Raw genomic sequence first — 22,539 nt, 5'->3', positions numbered from 1 at the left:
AGTTTTCCCTCGATTTATAGAACAGTACAACCGCAAATATTGAAATTTGGTCTTGTATGATAGCGAAACGGCTACAAAATAGCAGAAACAACACATTTTCCGAGTCTCAGTGAACGCCACAAAGCCGCTGGAGGACGTCGAGTGCGCACGCGCACAACTCCAGGAGCTTGAATTATTACTTTTTTCTGCTCTCTTTTGGGATTTTATCATTCGCTCCGCCGGTCGGGGCGCCCAGTTTGCTCCAAAATTCCCCCTTTTTTCGTCTCTATCTAATGGCACTTTTTCATTTTGAATGATTGTTTTTTTTGTGAGTGGTAATGTGAGGAGTAGTTGTGAAAAGACGAGGGAGGCGAACCGTTTCGGTCGTTGTTTGCAGTCGGACTATGTCGACAAATAAAACAAAGAAAGTCAAAATGGCTACAAAATCTTGTCCCGAATGTGACCAACAGGTGAGGCAAAATGTCTTTTATTTTCATTTATGATGATTGGATTTGGGGATATTTTTTTGGGAGATTGATATTTTGGCATTAGCTGAGCTCGGATGGCGGAAATACGTCCGCAGACGTCCTATTTTTTCTTGCTTCGACTCTTCAATTCCGAGATATTAAATATCTCGTCAATGACGTCTTCTTTCGGAGAATTCAAATATTTGTGCTTTTTATATTTATCTGGGAGTTCATATTTCTAAATAATAAATATAGGTTATTTTTTTTAGAAATTCCACGTCGTCGAAATGGAATGTAACCTTGATAGCTCGTCGTTAAAATGCCCTCAAATGGCTTATTTTTCATTCAAAATTAGCATAATGGCGTCACTTGATAATTTTGTGGAATATCAAAGGATTGGATTAAAATTATTGGATTAAAAATTGGAGATAGCAATTTGTGCATTCCTCTATTTTGAATTCAAATTTGTTAATTTTATGTAATAATGGGATTGTTATTCATTTTGAGGACCAGGAAAATAAATAAAAAATATATCAATGTTGACATTAAAAATAACAAAGAAATGGGGGACATTTCTATTTTTAATGACATAAGAAAAATGCATGTTTAAAACCAAGGGAAATCACAAACAAAAAAGATTGTCAACGTTAACATAAAATAAACCAGGTGTCAAAGCGGCGGCCCGGGGGCCAAATCTGGTCCGCCGCATCATTTTGTGTGGCCCGAGAAAGTCAATCATGAGTGCCGACTTTCTGTTTTAAAATCAAATTAAAATGAAGAGTATATTTATATATCAAATTTCCTGATCTTCTTCCTTTTAAATCAATCATTGTCATTTTTAATCATTTTTTTCCGTCTTTTTAGTTCAAAAAATCATTTTGTAAAATCTAAAAATATATTTAAAAAAGCTAAAATAAACATTGTTTTAGATCTATAACAACCGGAATATTCATCTTTTAATCCAATTATAAAAAAAATCTAAATATTCTATCTAAAATGTTCCAGCCCACATAAAATCCGAACATTTTTTTTTTTTAATGACTGCAAGACAAGATGTCCCACCTTGTTGTCAACTAAACGTTTTCCCTCGTCTCATTGGCTCAGATTCCCGTGGCGTGCAAGTCGTGTCCGTGCGGCTTCGTCTTCATCAGCAGGAAACTCCTCAACGCCAGACTCAACGAATGCTCGTCGGCCAGCGTCGCCGGTGAGTTGCCGACGCCCCCCCTGAGTTCGCCGTCCCCCCGCTCAAAGTCGCCCTCCGCAGACAAAATGGCGTCCAAGCGGCGACGCACCGAACGCGTCCGCCGCGAACGCCCGGACGGCGGCGAGGGGGCGGACCCCCGGAGGCCGCGACCCAGGAGCAACAGCCAATCGGACCCCGTCCGCCGGGGGCGCGGGAGACCCAAGACGGTGGGCCTCAAGAAACATGACGAAGAAAAAGGTGGGCTGTTTAAAAAAAAAAAAAAATGGCGCCGGCGCTTATTTTGCCGCTTTTTTTGGCTTTTTTTTAGACAAACAAGAGAAAGAAACGGATGTTTACGCCGGGCTGTCGGACGAACGCGCCTTCGTCTTTTCCGTGGCGTTGGCCGAGATCAACCGCAAGATCCTGGCCCAGACGCTCATTTTATAGCGCGCCCCCTGGTGGAAAATGGACAAAATACAAACAAAGTTACTACAACTATTATGGATTTTTCATCATGGCCATCGATATTCTTTAAAAATAAACTGTTTATACAAGGAAGATATTTTGGGAGACAAATGTCATTCTCCGGATAGATAAAATAAGCAGTGATTTTTTAAAATAAAATAAATTAAAACTCCCTTTCCGAACCACGTGACCTTTGACCTCATTAGCCCCTAATTTGAACTTCTACCGTATTTGTTTACATAAAAGCCGTATTTGTTACAAAAAAATGACTGAATCAAAGGTGCCGACTTATATGCGCACAAGACATGCTATACTCTTTTTCACCAGGAGATGTCAGCAAATCGACATTTAATATTTTCTGGTTATTTTCAGTTTTACAGTAAGAAAATAATCATTACATAATGGATGAATTAATTCCTTATGATATTGACCCTAATAACGTGCCTTTATTCATACAGTATCGTTGCATGATTCGGCCACCAGAGGGCAGTGTTGCAACCACAGTTTTAAAAAAAGGCAAAGCTCCAGTTTTTATGAGCCAACCATTTAATTGGTAATCGCTAGCTTAGCTTTAAGTGGAAAAAAAGATTGGACCTCAGGATTCAGCTGGCACTCGTGATTGGCCGTTGACTGGCGGCCCCTCCCCCTCCAGAGGTCAGGTGGCGCCTCCCCTTCCACCGAGATGTCGTTGACCTCTGCCGTAAAAAAGCTTCTTTTTGACCGATGAGTCAAAACGGGAATGGCTTTGGAGCACCTCGTAAACGGCGACCAATCAAACGTTGAACTTTGCTAAAGTCCAACTTGGAAACTTTCATTTCCTTTTGACGGGATCCACAAGTGGAAGCCTGGTGAGTAACTGCATTTTTTTCATTTATTTGGAGTAAAAGTTGCAGGCTAGCATTGATAGCCATCGCTAACATTCCTTTTAATCTTGAAAATACTTAAATGTGTCTTTTTTTTTTAATCTTTCCAAGCAATCGATGGGCCTGGCAGACATGTTTTGGGGATGCTTGCTTCTCTTTCTCTTCCTCTCAGGTACTTCAAAAAAAGAAAATCACCTATAAATTAAAAAAAAACATGTTTTTGATGAAATAATGCACTTTCAGGGCCAGCTCGTGCCTCGACCGATGACGAACCGGACGAGGAGGGTCGGCCTCGCGTGACGGAGGAGGAGAAAGAATATCTGCGATGGTTGTATCGCACTGAGGATGGTAAGAGTACGCCTCTCGATAAAAAACGGGCAAAAAAGTGGTTTGAAAATGACAAATTTTGATTTTGGCAAAAAAATGTGAATTTGGATTTGGGCAAAAGTGGCAAAATTTAGATTTTGGCAAAAAATGACGAATTTTGATTTTGCCAAAAATAGCAAATTTTGATTTTGGCAAAAATGGGAAATTTTGTTTTGTCAAAAATGGCAAATTTGAATTTTGGCTAAAAAAATGGCAAATTTGGATTTTGACAAAACATGGCTAATTTTGAATTGGCAAAAATGGCAAATTTAGATTTTTGCAAAAATGACGAGTTTTGATTTTGACAAAAAAATAGCGAATTTTGATTTTGGCAAAAAAAATGGCAAATTTTATTTGGGCAAAAACGGCGAATTTGGATTTTGCCAAAGAGGGTGAATTTATATTTTGGCAAAAAAAAAAGGCAAATTTATATTTTTCCAAAAATAGTGAATATTGACTTTGGCAGAAATGTCAAATGTTGATTTGTGCAGCCACAGTATGGAAGTTCGCATTGCTGGGTTTGGCCTTCGTTTGTCTTCTGGTGGGTTTCCTCTTGCTGGGAATGGGCGCCATGGCTAGCAGGTAAGCTAATGCTACTATGCTAGCAATGTTTTGTGAATGCAAAAGGAAAGATTTTTTTGTTTTTGTTTTACAACAAATGTTTTTCTTCGTTTTTTTGCACTTTTACATGTTTTTGTAATTGGATGTTTAGCGTAGTCTATGGCAACCAAAGACTGAAGGTCATTCTCGCCCTGTGCAGAAACAGGAGGAAGATCGCCAAGTACAAGGCGGCGGCGGCGGTCAAAGGTCGAGACGAGGGCAACCCGGAAATGGCCGTCTGCGTGGACGCCCAAACGTGCAACGGCGACGACTCCAAAGCGGGGAGCATCGTGGTCACCTGGAAGGACGGCAACACTTCTTGTCTCTACGCCGACACCCCCACCGAGGCGGACGAGGGGGAGGAGTCTCCGGTCCCGCCGGACGAGTACAAGGACGAGGAAGGCGGAGACTCGAAGATGTGATGATTGAAAGCTAATGTGGAAATTGTGCTCAAATATGTTTATTTTTTTTTTTGATATAAAATGTTTTCACTTTTTTCTAACAAGTAATATTAGGATTTTGTAAGTGAAAAACATCCCAAAATGATGGAGTCAACATGTTCTCATGATTCGAAGCTAAAGCGTCTTCATTTGTATATAATTCTAAAAAACATGAGTGACTATTTCATAATAATTGTCTTTTATATACGCTTTATTTGTCAAAGTTGAAGTCAATAAAGATGAAAATCATCAGTGACATCACTTGCTTCCATTCAGTACACGAGTGTTCCTACAGGGGCGCTCAAAAAATGAATTCCGAAACTGCAACGAAGAAGAAAATACCCGGAAGTGTATCTGTCAAGATGGCGTCCTCCTTGCGCGCCCCTCTGTTGTCTTCCAAACTTCTCCCGTAACCTTCTCCTAACGTTTGCCATGTTTAAGAACATGTACAAATAAAAGCCTCGTAAGTTAAATATTTTGGGCCTTTTAAGGTCCTCGGAGACACGCTGGCTGTCCTCCGCCTCCTTCGGCGTGGCGGTGTTTTTTCGGTAACGGCGACCGGGAGGCGTCGGTGCTCGTCGGGACCCCCGTGGAGGCTCCTCTTCTTCGGCTCCGATGACTTCGCCGTGGAATCCCTCAAGATTCTCGAGGCTGACAGGTTGAGACTATTCATTCATTTTCTACATTTCTTCCTTCTCCCCGTCTCGGTCCAAATAGATTGAACGTTTAGTTCCGTCAGTGGCACTAAAAGAAGGTGCTGAATCTCTGTGTAAATCAAGTGTCAAAGTGGTGGTCCGGGGGCCAAATATAGCCCGTTGCATCATTTCGTGCGGCCCGAGAAAGGAAAGGATGTGGCGACTTTCTGTTTTAGGCTCAAATTAAAATGGAGGGTATAGATGTATATCACATTTCCTGATTTCCCCCTTTTAATCAAGAATTGTCATTTTTGAATCAATTTTTTCAGTGTTTTTAGTTAAAAATCATTTAATGAAATCTAAAAATATATTTCAAAAAAGCTAAAAAAACATTGTCTTAGATCATATAAAAAATTAAGTCAGTTCTTTTAATCCATTTATTAAAAAAAATCTAAATATATCTAAAATGGTCTGATGTATATTAAATTTCCCGATTTCCCCCTTTAAAATTAATTATTGTCATTTTTTAAAACATTTTTCTCTGTTTTTAGTTCAAAAATCTTCTTGTAAAATCGAAAAATATATTTTAAAAAGCTAAAATAGATCTATAAAAAAACGGAATATTCCAGTCTTTTAATCCAGTTCTTGTAATCACTTTTTAATCCATTCTATTCCCAATTAACGCGTTATCTTCATCCTGTGCGGCAGAAGCGGAGCGGGAGGCGTGGTCTCATCATTAGAAGTGGTCACGCTGAGAGACGACGTCCCGGTGGCGGACTTTGCCCGCCGTCGCCGTCTGCCCGTGCGCCCGTGGCCGCCCAGCGACGTGGGCGGGCAGTTCGACGTGGGCGTGGTGGTGTCCTTCGGGTGTCTGCTGGGACGACGGCTCATCCGGGAATTCCCGCGGTGAGGAAGAGGAGGAGGAGGAAGGGTAGCTGAGGTCATCACAAACTTGTATTTCTATTTTTAGCGGCATCTTGAACGTCCATCCCAGCCTTCTCCCTCGTTGGCGTGGCCCCGCCCCCATCTTCCACACCATTCTTAACGGAGACGCCGTGACCGGCGTCACCATCATGCAAATACGACCTCACAGGTAAACAGGAAGTCAAAATGTTTGTCTTACTGTCCCAAAACAAAAGAAACGCCACTCGCATAACATGAGAAAAGCCCACTTAGCTTGATGCTAACAGACAAAGGACAACACCATTGACAGGCTAATGGAAGTCACTTCACTGTTTGTATATTCAGAAAATAAAACATTCAATTTTTAAAAAAGACGCTAAGTTCCATTAGCCTGTCGATGGTGTTACCTTTTATCTGTTAGCCTGAAGCTAAGTAGACTCAAGAAATGTGTCCCCCAGGTTCGACGAGGGCCCCGTCCTGAGCCGGGCTCTCCACCGGGTCCCCGAGAACGCCACGGCCGAGCAGCTGGGCGACGCCCTGGCCGCGAAAGGAGCCCGGCTGGTAGGCTCCGCCCCCCAGACGTCGCAGAGCCGCCGTTTCTGACTGCTGACGTGCGCTGGATTCCCGTGAGCAGCTCCTGGAAACTTTACGGACTCTTCCCGAGAAGGCGGCGGGCGTGCGGGAGCAGAGCGCCACCGGCGCCACTTTCGGTAAGAAGCCCCGCCTCCGCGGTGACGGCGTCCGGTCACTGACGTCTCCCGACAGCCCCCAAGATGGGCGCCTCGGTCAGCCGGCTTTGCTGGGAGGAGCAAACGTGCCGAGACATCGACCGACTCTACCGAGCCGTCGGTTTCAGGGTGCTGATTCGTTCGTTCGTTCAAGTGAGCCGTTTTTGCCGATCTTGATGATTTTTTTGTCCGTTCCGCAGTTCCCGCTGCGAACCACGTGGATGGGCCACCCCATCAAGCTGGAGGACTTCGCGGGGAGTTGTCACGTGACCCTAGCTCCGCCCCTTCCGCCGCCGGGCTCCGTCGTCTTCCGCAAAGACTCGGAGGCGCTGGCCGTGCGTTGCAAGGTGGGTGAACGAACGGTTCGTCTCCGAGCGCCCTCGCTAAAACTGCCGCGTCCTTCCCAGGACGGATGGGTCAGCTTCAAGACGGTGGTCCTCAAAAAGCGTCTGACGGCGGGCGACTTTTACAACGGCTACCTGCACCGGACGGCCGCGCCGCGCTTTGACGACACGCCGCCCAGGCTCCGCCCACCCTCGCCCACGGACGTGGAAGAAAGCGGACCGCGGGGAAACGTATTGGGAAATCCTTGAAAAGGTTTGGAATTGGACTCGCGGACGCCGCGAGACGTCCAAGCCGTCTGGAGCGGGACAGACGAAATAACCCAAGCGACGGCAGGATGTCTTTTTTCTTCTGGAAAATGACTTTGGAGTATCCTTTGTGTGGTGATCCATAAAAGATCAATCATGGTAGATATGTGTTTGATTCATTTTTCAAAAGTCATACGTGAAGAAATATACATTTCTATGTAAGGCTTTTTTAGGGTTAGGGTATGTTTAAATACAAAATGGTTAGGGTTGGGGTTAGGGTTGTGCTAGGGTTATGGTTTCATAGGGTTTGGCTAGGGTTTGGTTAGGATTATGGTTTGGCGAGGGATTGGCTAGGGTTAGGGTTTGGCTAGGGTTAGGGTTTAGGTAGGGTTAGGGTTTGGCTAGGGTTAGGGTTTAGCTAGGGTTAGGGTTTGGCTAGGGTTAGGGTTTAGGTAGGGTTAGGGTTTGGCTAGTGTTAAAGTTTGGCTAGGGTTAGGGTTTGGCTAGTGTTAGGTTATGGCTAGGGTTAGGTTATGGCTAGGGTTAGGGTTTGGCTAGGGTTAGGGTTTAGCTAGGGTTAGGTTATGGCTAGGATTAGGGTTTGGCTAGGGTTAGGGTTTGGCTAGGGTTAGGTTATGGCTAGGGTTAGGTTATGGCTAGGGTTAGGGTTTGGCTAGGGTTAGGGTTTAGCTAGGGTTAGGTTATGGCTAGGATTAGGGTTTGGCTAGGGTTAGGGTTTAGCTAGGGTTAGGTTATGGCTAGGGTTAGGGTTTAGCTAGGGTTAGGGTTTGGCTAGGGTTAGGTTATGGCTAGGGTTAGGTTTTGGCTAGGGTTAGGTTATGGCTAGGGTTAGGGTTTAGCTAGGGTTAGGGTTGTGCTAGGGTTAGGGTTTGGCTAGGGTTAGCACATCCCTAACCCTAGCCATACCCTAACCCTAGCCATACCCTAACCCTAGCCAAAACCTAACCCTAGCCAAAACCTAACCCTAGCCATAACCTAACCCTAGCCATAACCTAACCCTAGCCATAACCTAACCCTAGCTAAACCCTAACCCTAGCTAAACCCTAGCCAAACCCTAACCCTAGCCATAACCTAACCCTAGCCAAACCCTAACCCTAGCCAAACCCTAACCCTAGCCATAACCTAACCCTAGCCAAACCCTAACCCTAGCCATACCCTAACCCTAGCAGAACCCTAACCCTAGCTGAACCCTAACCCTAGCCATAACCTAACCCTAGCCATACCCTAACCCTAGCCATAACCTAACCCTAGCCATAACCTAACCCTAGCCATAACCTAACCCTAGCCATAACCTAACCCTAGCTAAACCCCAACCCTAGCTAAACCCTAACCCTAGCCATAACCTAACCCTAGCCAAAACCTAACCCTAGCCATAACCTAACCCTAGCCATAACCTAACCCTAGCCATAACCTAACCCTAGCTAAACCCTAACCCTAGCTAAACCCTAGCCAAACCCTAACCCTAGCCATAACCTAACCCTAGCCATAACCTAACCCTAGCCAAACCCTAACCCTAGCCATACCCTAACCCTAGCAGAACCCTAACCCTAGCTGAACCCTAACCCTAGCCATAACCTAACTCTAGCCATACCCTAACCCTAGCCATAACCTAACCCTAGCCATAACCTAACCCTAGCCATAACCTAACCCTAGCCATAACCTAACCCTAGCTAAACCCCAACCCTAGCCATACCCTAACCCTAGCCAAACCCTAACCCTAGCCAAAACCTAACCCTAGCCATAACCTAACCCTAGCCATAACCTAACCCTAGCTAAACCCTAGCCAAACCCTAACCCTAGCCAAACCCTAACCCTAGCCATAACCTAACCCTAGCCAAACCCTAACCCTAGCCAAACCCTAACCCTAGCCATAACCTAACCCTAGCCAAACCCTAACCCTAGCCATACCCTAACCCTAGCAGAACCCTAACCCTAGCCATAACCTAACCCTAGCCATACCCTAACCCTAGCCATAACCTAACCCTAGCCATAACCTAACCCTAGCCATAACCTAACCCTAGCTAAACCCCAACCCTAGCTAAACCCTAACCCTAGCCATAACCTAACCCTAGCCATAACCTAACCCTAGCTAAACCCTAACCCTAGCCATAACCTAACCCTAGCCAAACCCTAACCCTAGCCATAACCTAACCCTAGCCAAACCCTAACCCTAGCTAAACCCTAACCCTAGCCAAACCCTAACCCTAGCCAAACCCTAACCCTAGCCATAACCTAACCCGAGCCATAACCTAACCCTCGCTAAACCCTAACCCTAGCCAAACCCTAACCCTAGCTAAACCCTAACCCTAGCCAAACCCTATCCCTAGCCAAACCCTAGCTAGGGTTAGGTTCATGGTTTCAAAAACGACATAGTATAGTAAGGTTTTTTTCTGGTTAGGGTTTTAAAAAAATGTTGAATTTCTGATTCATTAAGGCTCAGAACCAATCACTCCCGCCCATCAAAGAAAAGCAATCCAAATCATTGAGTAGTTTATTTTTGTTTTAATTGTAATGTGCACACGTATAGTTACAGTGGCAGGCTGCTAGCCCCCAAACTGGACATGTTGGCTAACATTTCCCACGGCACACACGGCTGGAGCTTGTCGGCTTTCCTTTGGGAACACTCCACAAAGTCGACGTATTAGTAGAAAATTAACATTATTCAACACAAATTGGCCAACTTATTGGACAAAAAAAAAACTTGAGTCACATTTCCCAGCGGCCTTGAATGTAGTATTGATCTTTACAGCTTTTTGACTTATGACTCATCAAAATGTTTTAGAACAACATTTTCCCACAAAAACCACCAGCAAATAGTGGCGTACATGTTGCATTTTGGAACAAAAACAAAATATAGGTGATAAATTGACTAATTTGTTAGCTGAGAAATGAATTAAAACAGGAGATGACCGGTTAAAAAGACTCACAAAATGTCCCTAGCCTAAGGTTACTGAACAAAGTATTGTGATTAGAAAAAAGGTTAGTTGGAAGGCAGATGGCTCCTTCTTGGTTGACACTCTGGCGCCCTCTGCTGGCTGTATCTCAGATGGTGGCGTCAGCAAAATCTCGTCGAGCGAATCCTTTCTGAAAGGGAAAAAAATGCCTTTTATCAGATGGGGGGGGGGGGGGGGGGGAGTCTTCCATACATTGTCCTCACGTGTTTCCAATCAAAAGTCAGGGGGCGGGGCTCTTTTCTGTCCGTTTTGCTCGTAACAGGGATTTAGTGGAAAATCTTCGAATTGGAGCTTTGTGTGAGAACAAGAGCGCCACGGACGTCCGGTCGTCATGGCAACCGCACACAGTCGGCCCGCTTACTTGGAAAACCGTGCGGAGTCGGCGGCCAATGGGGCGGCGCCCCCGATAAAAGTGAGCTACGACTTGGCTGAATGGCGCCTTTCACGGCTCAAACAAAGGGCGTAAAAGGCCAAAAGATTGAGGTTGTCCTCCATCGGGACAAGTTGTCCAGGCCCTGGAGTCACAAAGCCACCCCACAGACTGATTGGACCGTGGGCAGGCAGGCAGGAGGCCACCCAATTTGTCCAAAAAACATCTCTGATAGACAGGGGTTGTTTTCAAAGTTTTATGATCTTTGAGGTCATTGAGGGCGGGGCTTGAATGACATGAATCGGAACATTTTCTGGTGCGCTTATCCTCACAAGGGTCAGTGGCCAGTCAAATTGAAAATGACCATGTATTATAAGGCTCTTTTTTAAGACCTTTCTATATATTTGTAGTCAAGACCTTCCAATAATGAACAAAAATAAAGTGTGACTGATTGGTGGTGTGGAGGTTAACTCTCGTGTGATTCCCATGTGAGAGGCTGGGGTTCGATTCCCAGATGGGAAAAATTTTCCCTTAGTTGATTCTATATAGTTGTAGTCAAGAACTTCCATTAATGACAAAAGAAAGTGTGGCTAAATTGTGGCGTAGAGGTTAAGTCACCTGACTCTCATGTGGGAGACCTGGGTTCAAATCCCGCTTGGGACACATTTCCACTTCATTGTTTCTGTCTTCTTGCAATCAAGAGACTCAAATGTGTACAAAGAAAAGTGTAGCTCCTTGGTGGTGTAGTGGTTAACTCACTGGACTCCTGTCTGGGAGACCTGGGTTCAAATCCCGCTTGGGACACATTTTCACTTTGTTGTTTCTGTGGACTTTGCGTCAAGACACTCAAATGATTGCAAAGGAAAGTGTAGCCTAGGAAGTGTGCCTTGGTGGCGCAGAGGTTTGTTCACCGGACTCTCGTCGGGGAGACCTGGGTTCAAATCCCGCTTGGGACACTTTTTCACTTAGTTGTTTCTGTGGACTTCTTGGAAAGACACTCAAATGATTACAAAGAAAAGTGTAGTCACTTGAGTGGCGCAGAGGTTAGAACACTGGACTCCCGTCTGGGAGACCTGGGTTCGATTCCCCCTGCCGTCGTTTGGCTGAAAATACTTGGAAAGAAGAATTGGTCAATGGAATAAGAAGAAGGAAAAAAGAAAAACTTTTTAATTTATATTAAACACTTAGTCATACTTTTCAGCAAAAGGTTATATTCCGAACTGCCTTCGGCAGTTCGGAAGACACTTGATGGACCTGTATGTGCGAAAGGCGTTCTCGGGTCGGCCTTCGGCCGACCCTCGACCGCTTGCTTAGTGAACCGCCGACACCGGGAAGCGAACTCACGTTCTCTCGGTGCAAAGGCGAGTGTGCAACCCACTACACCAACTCGTGCCCCACTTATACAAGGGTGTTGAAACGTTTTATCCAAGGAAATGGGGTTGTAACACTTAGTCATTTTTTGGACAAAATGCTTCATCCACCATTAAATACTTATATACTTATAAACTTATCCATTAGAACTTATTCTTTTAACTGAATATTTGGAAAATCTTTGCCTGCACTGGGAATTGAACCCAGGACCACAGCGGTGGAAGACTGATGACTTAGCCACTGGGCCACCACCCTGTGAGAGAAACCTGTAATACTTATGCTTTTATCTTATTCATTTACCTGAATAATATTTGGAAAATCTTTGCAGGCACTGGGATTCGAACCCAGGACCATAGAGGTGGGAGACTAATGACTTAGCCACTGAGCCACCACCCTGTGAGAGAAGTTAGTAATACTTATACTTTTACCTCCTTCATTAACCTGAATAATATTTGGAAAATGTTTGCATGCACTGGGATTCGAACCCAGGACCACAGCGGTGGCAGATTGATGACTTATCCATTGGGCCACCACTGTACAGGATTATGCAGTAGTATTTGTGGTTTTGTCTCTTTCCACTCCCAGATCATACTTAGTACTTAATGGTACCTTCAAGTGGGAAAAGTGAGGTAAGGAGGATTTGAACCCAGGTCCACAGAGGTGGGAGGCCAATGACTTGTTCAATTAGCTTGTTAGCGTGCATGTTTTAAGGATGCTAGAGCGGGTGAGATTACCCGGAGAAAACCCAGACGAGCCCAGGGAGACCATGCAAACTGTTAACAGTGAGGATCCACCTGGGATCGAACCCTCGACCCAAAAACTGCGAGGCGAACATGCTAATCGTTGCGTTTTTGGACCAAAATTCTCTTCATTGCTATTTTTTTTAGAGTTGAAATCACATTACTACTTTCAACTTATATTTTGAGTGACCGGTGAAAAAAATGTGTTGCACGTGAGCCACTAGGGGGCGCTAGACAATGGAAAAAGTTGAACACTAAAGAGGATTCTCTTACCAGTTTGTAGTCTTTGTGCAGTTTGCTGTACTGGAACATGTTGCACAGGACGGTGGACGCCGCCCGGGAAGCTTTTAGCGCCCCGGAGCTAAAAGACCCACGCAGAGCGTCAGAACGGCGTGGGACCGAAATTTTTGGCGTGGAGCACCCACCTGTTGTCGTGGGCCGTCTTGATGCCCACCAGTTTGGGCAGGCCGTTGAAGTAGGAGATGTCGCGGGCCGCCAGCGAGCTGCGGGCCACCAGCTGGTTGAGGGCGCCGCACACGTTGACCACCACCTCGCGGGACGGCGTCCCGGACAGGCCGTCGGCGGGAAGCTTGGACACCAGGACGCTCACCATGTTTTTGGCTGGGTTGGCAAAAAAAGGTGTTCTTTCATTTTTCGACCAATCTACTTTGGACAAAACTAGGGCAAAACTAGCTTGTTTTTAATGGTGTGTGGGGCGGCCATCTTGGGTGGGGCAAAAATGTATTTGTGGAGCAGCAACAAGACGTTTATGCGAAAAAAAATTGGGGAATCTAAAGCTTGTCTGTACGGCATCGTGCGTGTGCATGGCGGCAATCTTGGGTGGGGCAAAACCATACTTATGGAGGAGCAACAAGAAGTTCATGTGAAAAAAAATTGGGGAATCTAAAGCTTATTGTTTGTATGGCAGTCTGCGTGTGCATGGCGGCCATCTTGGGTGAGGCAAAACCATACTTACGGAGCAGTAGTAAGACGTTTATGTGGAAAAAAATGGGGAATCTAAAGCTTATTGTTTGTACGGCAGTGTGTGAGCATGGCGGCCATCTTGGGTGGGACAAAACTGTATTTTTGGCCAAGCAACAAGACGTTATTGAAAAAAAAAAAAAGAGGAAACTGACCGACGAGGTCCTTGTTGGGCGCGTGGCGGGCCAGGTTCCGGAGCAGGGCGGTGAGTGGTCGCAGCTCGGCCTCGTCGTCCGTGTCCAGAAGGTCCAGCAGGGTGGGCAGCATCCTCTCCTGCTCCAGCACCACCACGCTCAACACCGACGCCCACTGAAAGAGGAGGAGTTTAGTGTGTGGACGGATGGACGGCGTCCGTTTAACGTACCCTGGCGTCTCCGGCGGTGAGGTTCTGCAAGGCCCCCAGGGCGGCCTCCCGGCTGGCCGAGGTGGTCTCGCCCCCGTTCTGGAGGACCTGCTTGTACAGCGCCACGGCCCGGGGGTGCCAGAGCCAGTCGGCGCCGCGTGGTTCTCGCGAGGCCTCGGACAGGATGGCCAGGCTTTGGTTGCGCTGCTGATGCTGAAAGAACATCGGACCGTGAATGAAGTAGAGAGCGGGTGTCAAAGCGGCGGCCCGCGGGCCAAATGTGGCCCGCTGCCTCATTTTGTGCGGCCCGAGAAAGTAAAACATGTCGACTTTGTGTTTTAGGATCAAATTCAAATGAAGAGTCGAGATGGATAGTATATTTACTGATTTTCCCCCTTTAAATCAATAATTTTCATTTTTTAATCATTTTTTTAACGTTTTTTGTCGAAAAATCATAATAAAAATATATTTAAAAATGCAATGTTTTAGATCTATAAAAAACTGAATATCAGGGCTTTTAATCCAGTTCTTTTAATCCATTTATTTAAGAAAAAAATATTGTTATTTTTTAATTCATTTTTTCTGTGTTTGGAGTTCAAAAATAAATTTGTAAAATCTAAAAAATATATTAAAAAAAGCTCAAATAAACATTGTTTTAGATCTATAAAAACAGAATATTCAGGGCTTTTAATCCAGTTTGTTTAATCCAATTTAAAAAAAAAAAAATCTAAATATTATATCTAAAATCCAAAATGGAGTTGACGTTAAAGCGGCCCGCCAACCAACCCGAGCCCGTCACCCCTGACGTAGAGAATGAAGTAATTGGATCGTTTCGTCGAGGGACGGAAAAGCGATCCACCCCACGGAGACCAGCCGGCGTCTCCCATTTCCCTCTCTTCTTTACTCCCGGGCGTGTGGGCGGAGTTACCTCTGCGTTCTTCTTGGAGTACATGGTGAAGCAGCCGGCGGTGTCGGCCTCCCTGGGGGCGGAGCCCCGGGAGGGCCCCTCTAGGCGGAGTCGCACCGAGGGCGGCAGTTCCGAGTACAGTTGGTAGGACAGATTCCGCAGCACGCACAGCGAGTTCTCCAAACCCTGAAGACGGACGGAAGGGGGGGCGGAGTCCAATCTCGTTGCCCCTCAAATGGGCGGAGTTTACCTTATCGTCGGGGATGACTTCCTGCTTGATGTAAGACACCAGCGAGTCCACCAGACCCGGGGTGTCGCGCAACTTCTCTCGGGTCCTCTGGTTGACCGAGCTCAAGTTCCTGAGCAAAAAAAACAGCATTAGGGGCGGGGCTAGGAACTTTTTACTTTTTAAATAGCAGAGAGGGCCATTAACAATTCATTTAGGTAGAGTACAACACTCTAGACTGGTTGCTGGTTGGTTGTAAGGCACAGAGACAGATGACGAATAGAGTTCTCCATTGGGTTTGGGTCAGGGGTGACAAACAAAGACACAGGGTGACAAAGGCCCTGAATATTACGTTTTTTTATAGATCGAAAACAATGTTAATTTTAGCTTTTTTTGATATACTTTTAGATTTTACAAAATGATTTTTGAACTAAAAATAGAAAAAAATGTATTAAAAAACGACAATGATTGATTTAAAAGGGGGAAATCAGGAAATTTAATATACATCTATACTCCATTTGAATTTGATCCTAAAACAAAAAGTCGGCACTCATCATTAACTTTCCCGGGCCGCACAGAATGATGCAGAGGGCCAGATTCGGCCCGCGGGCCGTCACTTTGACACCAGTGGTGTATGCGGTACTCTAAAGTTCTTTGTGGAAAAGCAGCTCACTTTTGATGGTCGCAAAAGTACATTTGACGGATTTCCGTGGCGCCAGGGTGATCTGGTCGGTGAGGGGCGTGGCTTACCGCAGGCATCCGCTGGTGTTGTTGAAAATGTCCTTGTCGGACGGTCCCAGGGGGGCGTCGGCACAGAGCGGGATCAAAACTTTGGCGCAGAGTTCCGACAAGGCTTCCCTGCACAGCTTCTCTTTCAGGTTATCTCGGGATGACAGGTTCCACAGCACCCCTAGAGGGGGGAGGGTGCATTGCGTCATGCCATGTCAGCAGGGGGGTAAAGCCAAGCCCACCTGTGATGTTCTTCCTCAGCTCCTCATCCGGTTCGCCCAAAACGGCCACCAGTCGCGCCACCCCGCCGGCCTCCACCAGCGCCACCTTGTTGTCGGCGTTCTCGTAGATCAGGTTGCGGGTGGCGCCCGTGGCGTAGCGCCGCACTTCCGGGTCCTCGCTGGAGAAGAGCTCCACCAGCAGGGGAACGCCGCGGAGGAGGCGGACCTGGCGGGGAGCGAGCCAGTGAGGGAGGAGCCAAAGGAGGGAGGAGCCAAAATGGATGAGCGTATGTACCTGGTTTTTGCAGTCGGCGCTGTGGTAGCACTGGTGTTGGATGTAGGCCGTGCCCAGAATCTGGAGGCCCGGGTCGGGTTCCGACAGGTACCCCACCGCCGTGTGCAGGTCCAGGCCTTGCATTCTGACACCCCAAAAAATAATAAAATAATTATCACAATAATAAATGATAATAGTAATAGTAGTAATAATGATAAAAACAATAATAATAGTAGTAATAATAATAATACTAATAATAAAAATAATAATAATACTAATAATAAAAATAATTGTAATAATATTAATACTAATAAATATAATAGAATACTACTACTAATAATAATAGTAATACTACTACTAATAAAATAATAATAAAATAAAAAATACAATAATAATAAAAAATTAAATAAAATGACACTAATGAAAACATTAAATTAAAAATATAATAATAATACAAATAATCATTCTAATAATAATAAGAGTAGTAATAGGCTTTGTCATCATCATTGACTGGACAACAGCCTAATTGTCACTGCACCCGTGCGCCGCCATTTTGGATCTTTTTTTTGCTAGCGTATAGCGCTAAATCTTCCCAAAGCACAACAAGCGCTTTTGTATCAGAAAATCTGAGACAGCAAAACTGAATTTTGTGCACCTTGCCCCGATTCCTTGGAATTTTCTATTCCCTAGTAAAGCGGCAAAATCAGCAGTCAATTGCAACAAATGCACCAATCAACAGGCTTCTTGGCACAACAACATAAGAAAGGAAGCTCACCCGGCCAGACGGTCATTGCTGTGAACGGACACTCCGTCCAGGACGTCCAATCCTTTCCCCACGCTGCGGACGCTTCGCAGCGAGGCGGCCCGATGGAGGGACGCCGCCCTCTGCATTGCCGCCGCCGCCGCCGACACCTGGTAGCCCGAGGCGCGGGCGGTGGCGGGGCGGTGGACGTACCACTGCGGGACGTGCCAGGCCTCGCCGCCGCCGTCTTGGACGTAGGCGGCATAGGTGTTGGCGTGCTGATGCCGGTTGGCCATGCGGCTGATGGTGCGGTGGGAGGGGCCCTTGTAGCTCAAGTGGACGGGAGGCTCCTCCTCCACCCAGCGGGGGGCTAGCGTGCCGCTCAGGGTGCGGCGGAGGGTGGTGCCGTAGAGGCCCGGCGCAGGTGCCCCGCCCAGATCCGCCACGGCGTTGGCTTCGGCCTGGCACATGGATTTGGTGCGCCGGCTGCGGCTTTGGAAGCCGCTCTGCGCCGCCACGCTGGCGCGCACCGTCCTCGACGTCTCCACCGCCGAGCGGGACGAGAAGTTGCGGGACGTCGTCGCCGTGGTCGGGACCTGTACCAAAATTTAAGAGACTTTAGGGGGAGAGGTGTGAAAGTGGCGGTCCTCGGGCCAAATCTGGCCCGCCGCATCATTTTGTGCGGCCCGAGAAAGTCAACCATGAGTGCCAACATTGTTTTAGGATTAAATTAAAATGATAGATACATATGTATTTCGTGATTTGCCCCTTTTAAATCAATAATTGTCATTTTTTAATCATTTTTTTCTGTTTTTAGTTCAAAAATAATTTTGTAAAATCAAAAAAATAAACATTGTTTTAAGTCTATAAAAACAGAATTTAATCCAGTTTACTTCTTTCAATCTATTTATAATTTTTAAAAAAATCTAAACATTACACCTTAAATGGTTCGGCCCACGCGAAAATCGAGTTGACATTAAGCTCATATTTAGATTTTTAAAAAAATAAATGGTTTAAAATAACTGGATTAAATGCCATGAATATTTTGTTTTCCATAGGTCAAAAACAATGTTTAATTGGGCATTTTTTAAAATCTATTTTTAGATTTTACAATGATTTTTTAACTAAAAACACAGGAAAAAAATGATTAAAAAAATGACAATTATTGATTTAAAAGGGGGGAAATCAGAAAATATAATATACATCTATATCTATCATTTTAATTTAATCCTAAAACAGAAAGTCAACACTCATGATTGACTTTTTTTGGGCCTTTCAAATAACTTAATGCACACAAATACGGCATAGTTTTGATTGAAAATGTATAATTTAACCGCCCCAAAAATTCCAATTTATTTCCCATAGGGAAAAACTGGCTTGCCTTTAACAGGAAGTGACCAAACTGTACAGGAAGTAACTCATGTCCCCAAAAAGTGAATTGTCAAGCCATCCTCCACTTTTGTCCTTTGGGTCATTTTGCCAATTTGGAAAGATGTTGGCGCTTTTTTGCATCTTTTTGGGAGGCAAAAGTGGCGCTACACCGCTTTTGCATCCTTCTTGACAGGAAACGCCATCAAGAAGCAGGAAGCTGACTTTAGGCCTTCCTGTTTGCGCCCCCGCGCCATTGTTCTGCTTCCAATAACACGGCACATTTTTGTGTGGGAGGGGCGGCGTTATTGTGCAATATTGCAGAAGGCTCGCGTTATTGTTGCGACGTCACCACAAAAAAAAAAAAAAAAAAAACGATGACATCAACTTACCGACATGATGCGGCTGGGCGTGTAGATCATGGATCTGGAGCTGAAGCCTCCTCGGTTGCCAGGGTAACCGTACTCGCTCACTAAAACACACACACACAAACACCACGTTAGATTGCTGTAAAAAATGTCCCATTTTGGAACAAATCATTTCAACTGTTTAATGCACCGGTGTCCAAGTGGCGGCCCGGGGGCCAAATGTGGCACGCCACCTCATTTTGTGCGGCCCGAATAAGCAAATCATGAGTTGTGACTTTCTGTTTTAGGATTAAATTAAAATGATATAGATGTATATTAAATTTCCTGATTTTCCCCCTTTTAAATCAATCATTGTCATTTTTTAAACATTTTTTTTTCAGTTTTTAGTTAAAAAATCATTTCTGTTCTGACAAATTTCTGTTTTAGGATCAAATTCAAATGAAGAGTATAGATTTATATGAAATTTACTGATTTTCCCCCTTTTAAATCAATAATTGTCATTTTTTAATCAATTTTTTCTGTGTTTTTAGTTTCAAAATCATTCTGTAAAATCAAAAAAATATATTTAAAAAAAAGCTAAAATATATATTATTTTAGATCTATAAAAAACTGAATATTCAAGGATTTTAATCCAGTTCTTTTAATCCATTTATAACAAAAAATCAAAATATTATTGTAATTTTTTAATCCATTTTCCAGTTTTTAGTTAAAAAATAATTTAGTAAAATCTAAAAATATATTTAATAAAACCCTCAAATAAACATTGTTTTAGACCAATAAAAAAACTGAATATTCAGGACTTGTAATCCATTTATTAAAAAGAAAAATGGCGGCCCACGAAGCAACCCTGACACCCCTGTTTTAACGTTTGAATCTTGTTTCTTGGTGGCAACTAACTTTCAGGGCGTTTTGGCCTCCATCGCACGCAAAAGTCAATTTGTGACTTTGTGAGGCTCCGTGACGGACGGGCGGCCATTGTTGAAAAATTGGCCGCCGCCACCGTGAAAATTCCTCCCCAATTTACGAGCTTTGAAGGAAACGGGTAAAAACGGCCTTTCTTTTTCGGGGCTTTCGTGACAATGCGTCGGTTTGTCCTAAATCTTGCGAGCGAGCCGTGAGGAAAGGAAGGTCGGCGTTGGGGTTGGGGGGGTCCGTTCCGGCGGGATTGGGGGGAGGGGGAGGGGTGCGGGGGCCGCCGGGAAGATTTAGGGAGGGGCGGCAAAGTTGGAAAGGGAGAGAGAGAGAGACTCGTTGGCTGGGTCACATGTCAAATGAGGAATGCTCAACCCCGCAAAAAAATGGCAGACTGACTCCACACCAATTTTAGGAGCTTTTCTGGCACATTTTTGGCCGATGCTGTCAAACTCGGCTTGGTTCGTGAGCCACATTAACATCAACTTGATTTCAAGTGGGCCGGACCATTTTTGTTAGAATATTTATATATATATTTTCTAAATGGATTAAAAGAAGTGGAATAAAAGCCCTCAACATTCAGTTTTTTGTAGAACTAAAACAATGTTTATTTTAGCTTTTTTTAAATATATTTTTAGATTTTACAAAATTCTTTTTGAACTAAAAACACAGAACAAATGGATTAAAAATGACAATTATTGATTTAAAAGGGGGGAAAATCAGGAAATTTAATATACATCTATATCTATCATTTTAATTTAATCCTAAAACAGAAAGTCACCACTCATTGACTTTTTCGGACCGCACAAAGTGATGTGGCGGGCCACATTTGGCCCCCGGGCCACCACTTGGACACCTGTGTCCTAAGCCTTTAACCGGCATGAAAGACGGGATACGTACAATCTACGAACATGGGATTGTTGGAGCAGTTCTAGTGACAAATTCATTTCAGTCGACACAAAAAGGATAACAGATTTCTTACGACGTTTTCCAGCAAGGTAAACAAAAAGGAGCCAGACGCGAGGCAAGAATGTTAATGAACGCTGACCCCGCCCCCCAGGGAGGGACGCCCTCCCTTCGCGCTTCCTGTCGGAGCGCCGCTCGCAAAAGGCGATAGGGGTCCGAGTCTGGCCTTCGTCTCCGTTATCCACACTTGAAGCGCTAACGGCTATCTGGACCCTGTCAATTTGGATCCCTTTATGTTCACTCGTGTCCATGATTGGTCGCTGGGATTGAAAATGCCGCAGATTCGAACCCGCGTGACCGACGGCCAGGGATCCCTGACAACCCCGTCCCAAATAAACTTTGCGATAAGTCGCCCGGCCAGTTGACCGGTCGCCAGATCGGTCGTCCGTTGAACCATTTTTTTTTCCCTTTCTGCATCTGCCTTCTTATCTTGAGCGAGCGAGAAGGGAGGACATCTGCGTCCACTCCTTTTCCCACAGGGGAGAAATCATGACCGTGGAAGAGCGGGTCAAACCAACGTCCTTCACATTAAAGTGGCCATGAAAACGGCAAATAATAATCTTTAAAAATGGAGGGGAAAGAAGCATAAAAAAATGGGCGTTTTCTGTTTGTTTTCCCATTTCGACTGGGAGGGGCCAATAAACAAACGCTCTAAATTGGATTGGACGCCCAGCTTTGGAATCTAAATGACTTTTCGCGCTATAAAATGGAACATTCCATTTCGGGGTAAAAGTTGACATTAGCGGTAACCTTTTCGCGCTATAAAATGGGTGAGTTCATTTCAAGGCCGCGGCTAAAGTTGACGTAAAGCGTCAATTCCCACTCCTGTTTGTTCTTTATCAGCTCAGTCCTTGACACGAACGGCTTATCGACTATAACAAATAAATAAAGAGCTTCAACTCGTCAAATAACGCTCAAACACGCCATTGTTGAAAAGAAAAAGAAACAACCTCCCCTCAATGTACCCCACTTTGGACTCGCCGGGTTCAACTCTCAAACTATGGCTAATACGTATCTATTTTGTATAGCTAATAAGTATATATTTTGTATGGTGCTTACCTGTGGTTCCGAGCTGGACGTTAAAGTTGTTGTCGTCCCCGTCGTCGTCCGTCATCCTCCCCGGGGACGTCGACTTGTTCTCGGCCAGACGCAGGCGAACCTGCTCCCGTAACCTCCGTGCCTTGGCCCCGGCGTCCGAACACGGGCCGTCCCATGGCAGCACGTAGGCGGTGCGGGACGAGTTATTAGGCTGCAAGGCGGACAAGAAGCAGCCGTCCGACATGGCCACCGCCGCCGCGCACATCCTTCCCTGCCAACCTTCCTTGTCCCTCCCTCGTCTGTCCACTTGCCGACCTTCTCTGTCTTCTGACCAGTCGTCGACTGACTGCTGCCTCCTCGCTGAGGAAGGGCCGAAAGGGGCGGGGCGGGGCCAAAAAAGAGGAGGGCCTCAGAGGCCTGGCTATGGGGTTTGATAGTGTGTACTAGTACTTGTGTAGTGGCGTGAACTTTTGTTTCCCCCGGTGACCTCACGTGTATTACAGTGTCCTTGGTGTGTGCACAATCAACAAAAAATGCATGTAGACTTATTTGAAAAGTCAGGGGAACTTTTGGTTTAAATGGCTTGGATTGGACGTCAATAGCCGTCAATGGGACTGAACGATGAGGGATTCTAATGGACGTCATTTGGATGTTGCACGCTGACGTCATATTTCACATGGAATTTCTGCGGAAAGGGTATCTTTAAGTTTCTCAAAAACTCCAAAATGTATTGAGAAAAAGTGACACAAAAGTGAAGTAAAAGACTTACTGAAGAATGGCGGATTTGTT

The 22,539-nt window shown here is 45.2% G+C and overlaps 4 protein-coding genes across 4 annotated transcripts; 3 read left to right on the top strand and 1 right to left on the bottom strand.

The window, feature by feature from the left end:
* The first annotated feature begins 119 nt into the window (after positions 1 to 119).
* Positions 120 to 2,284, top strand: c3h16orf87 (chromosome 3 C16orf87 homolog). The gene is made up of 4 exons (XM_077713144.1): positions 120 to 449; positions 1,551 to 1,650; positions 1,711 to 1,887; positions 1,958 to 2,284. The coding sequence occupies exons 1-4, from the start codon at positions 384 to 386 to the stop codon at positions 2,074 to 2,076; spliced, it is 462 nt and encodes a 153-aa protein (XP_077569270.1). The 5' UTR covers positions 120 to 383; the 3' UTR covers positions 2,077 to 2,284.
* Positions 2,285 to 2,775: 491 nt separating this feature from the next.
* Positions 2,776 to 4,619, top strand: LOC144194226 (organic solute transporter subunit beta). The gene is made up of 5 exons (XM_077713136.1): positions 2,776 to 2,942; positions 3,069 to 3,129; positions 3,201 to 3,305; positions 3,815 to 3,905; positions 4,084 to 4,619. Exons 2-5 carry the CDS (start codon positions 3,075 to 3,077, stop codon positions 4,343 to 4,345), a joined length of 513 nt encoding a protein of 170 aa, XP_077569262.1. The 5' UTR covers positions 2,776 to 2,942; positions 3,069 to 3,074; the 3' UTR covers positions 4,346 to 4,619.
* On the top strand, positions 4,603 to 7,381 carry mtfmt (mitochondrial methionyl-tRNA formyltransferase). The gene is made up of 9 exons (XM_077713927.1): positions 4,603 to 4,615; positions 4,832 to 5,021; positions 5,707 to 5,904; positions 5,969 to 6,091; positions 6,360 to 6,462; positions 6,536 to 6,611; positions 6,667 to 6,758; positions 6,830 to 6,976; positions 7,037 to 7,381. The coding sequence occupies exons 1-9, from the start codon at positions 4,603 to 4,605 to the stop codon at positions 7,220 to 7,222; spliced, it is 1,128 nt and encodes a 375-aa protein (XP_077570053.1). The 3' UTR covers positions 7,223 to 7,381.
* A 2,345-nt stretch (positions 7,382 to 9,726) lies between these two features.
* LOC144194210 (plakophilin-3-like) lies at positions 9,727 to 22,145 on the bottom strand. Its single transcript, XM_077713110.1, has 13 exons — positions 21,772 to 22,145; positions 18,859 to 18,938; positions 17,132 to 17,694; positions 16,378 to 16,501; positions 16,104 to 16,308; positions 15,883 to 16,042; positions 15,157 to 15,265; positions 14,928 to 15,092; positions 14,021 to 14,212; positions 13,812 to 13,965; positions 13,101 to 13,296; positions 12,949 to 13,036; positions 9,727 to 10,324 (listed from the first exon to the last, which is right to left on the bottom strand). Exons 1-13 carry the CDS (start codon positions 22,013 to 22,015, stop codon positions 10,283 to 10,285), a joined length of 2,322 nt encoding a protein of 773 aa, XP_077569236.1. The 5' UTR covers positions 22,016 to 22,145; the 3' UTR covers positions 9,727 to 10,282.
* Between the last annotated feature and the right edge of the window lie 394 nt (positions 22,146 to 22,539).

This window comes from Stigmatopora nigra, chromosome 3 (assembly GCF_051989575.1).
Source record: "Stigmatopora nigra isolate UIUO_SnigA chromosome 3, RoL_Snig_1.1, whole genome shotgun sequence".
NCBI lineage: Eukaryota > Metazoa > Chordata > Actinopteri > Syngnathiformes > Syngnathidae > Stigmatopora > Stigmatopora nigra.
The sequence above is the reverse complement of the archived record's forward strand: the minus strand, read 5'-3'. Positions and strand labels throughout refer to the sequence as shown.

Coding starts and splice junctions, on each gene's coding strand:
- c3h16orf87 (XM_077713144.1), top strand. CDS start 384: ATGTCGACAAATAAAACAAAGAAAGTCAAAATGGCTACAAAATCTTGT. Junction 450..1,550: donor GTCCCGAATGTGACCAACAG/GTGAGGCAAAAT, acceptor TCATTGGCTCAG/ATTCCCGTGGCGTGCAAGTC. Junction 1,888..1,957: donor GAAACATGACGAAGAAAAAG/GTGGGCTGTTTA, acceptor GCTTTTTTTTAG/ACAAACAAGAGAAAGAAACG.
- LOC144194226 (XM_077713136.1), top strand. CDS start 3,075: ATGGGCCTGGCAGACATGTTTTGGGGATGCTTGCTTCTCTTTCTCTTC. Junction 3,130..3,200: donor TCTCTTTCTCTTCCTCTCAG/GTACTTCAAAAA, acceptor ATGCACTTTCAG/GGCCAGCTCGTGCCTCGACC. Junction 3,906..4,083: donor ATGGGCGCCATGGCTAGCAG/GTAAGCTAATGC, acceptor CGCCCTGTGCAG/AAACAGGAGGAAGATCGCCA.
- LOC144194210 (XM_077713110.1), bottom strand. CDS start 22,015: ATGTGCGCGGCGGCGGTGGCCATGTCGGACGGCTGCTTCTTGTCCGCC. Junction 16,502..17,131: donor AGCAATGACCGTCTGGCCGG/GTGAGCTTCCTT, acceptor TTGGGGTGTCAG/AATGCAAGGCCTGGACCTGC. Junction 13,966..14,020: donor TCACCGCCGGAGACGCCAGG/GTACGTTAAACG, acceptor CTCCTCTTTCAG/TGGGCGTCGGTGTTGAGCGT.
- mtfmt (XM_077713927.1), top strand. Junction 5,022..5,706: donor AAGATTCTCGAGGCTGACAG/GTTGAGACTATT, acceptor CCTGTGCGGCAG/AAGCGGAGCGGGAGGCGTGG. Junction 6,612..6,666: donor CGCCACCGGCGCCACTTTCG/GTAAGAAGCCCC, acceptor GTCTCCCGACAG/CCCCCAAGATGGGCGCCTCG.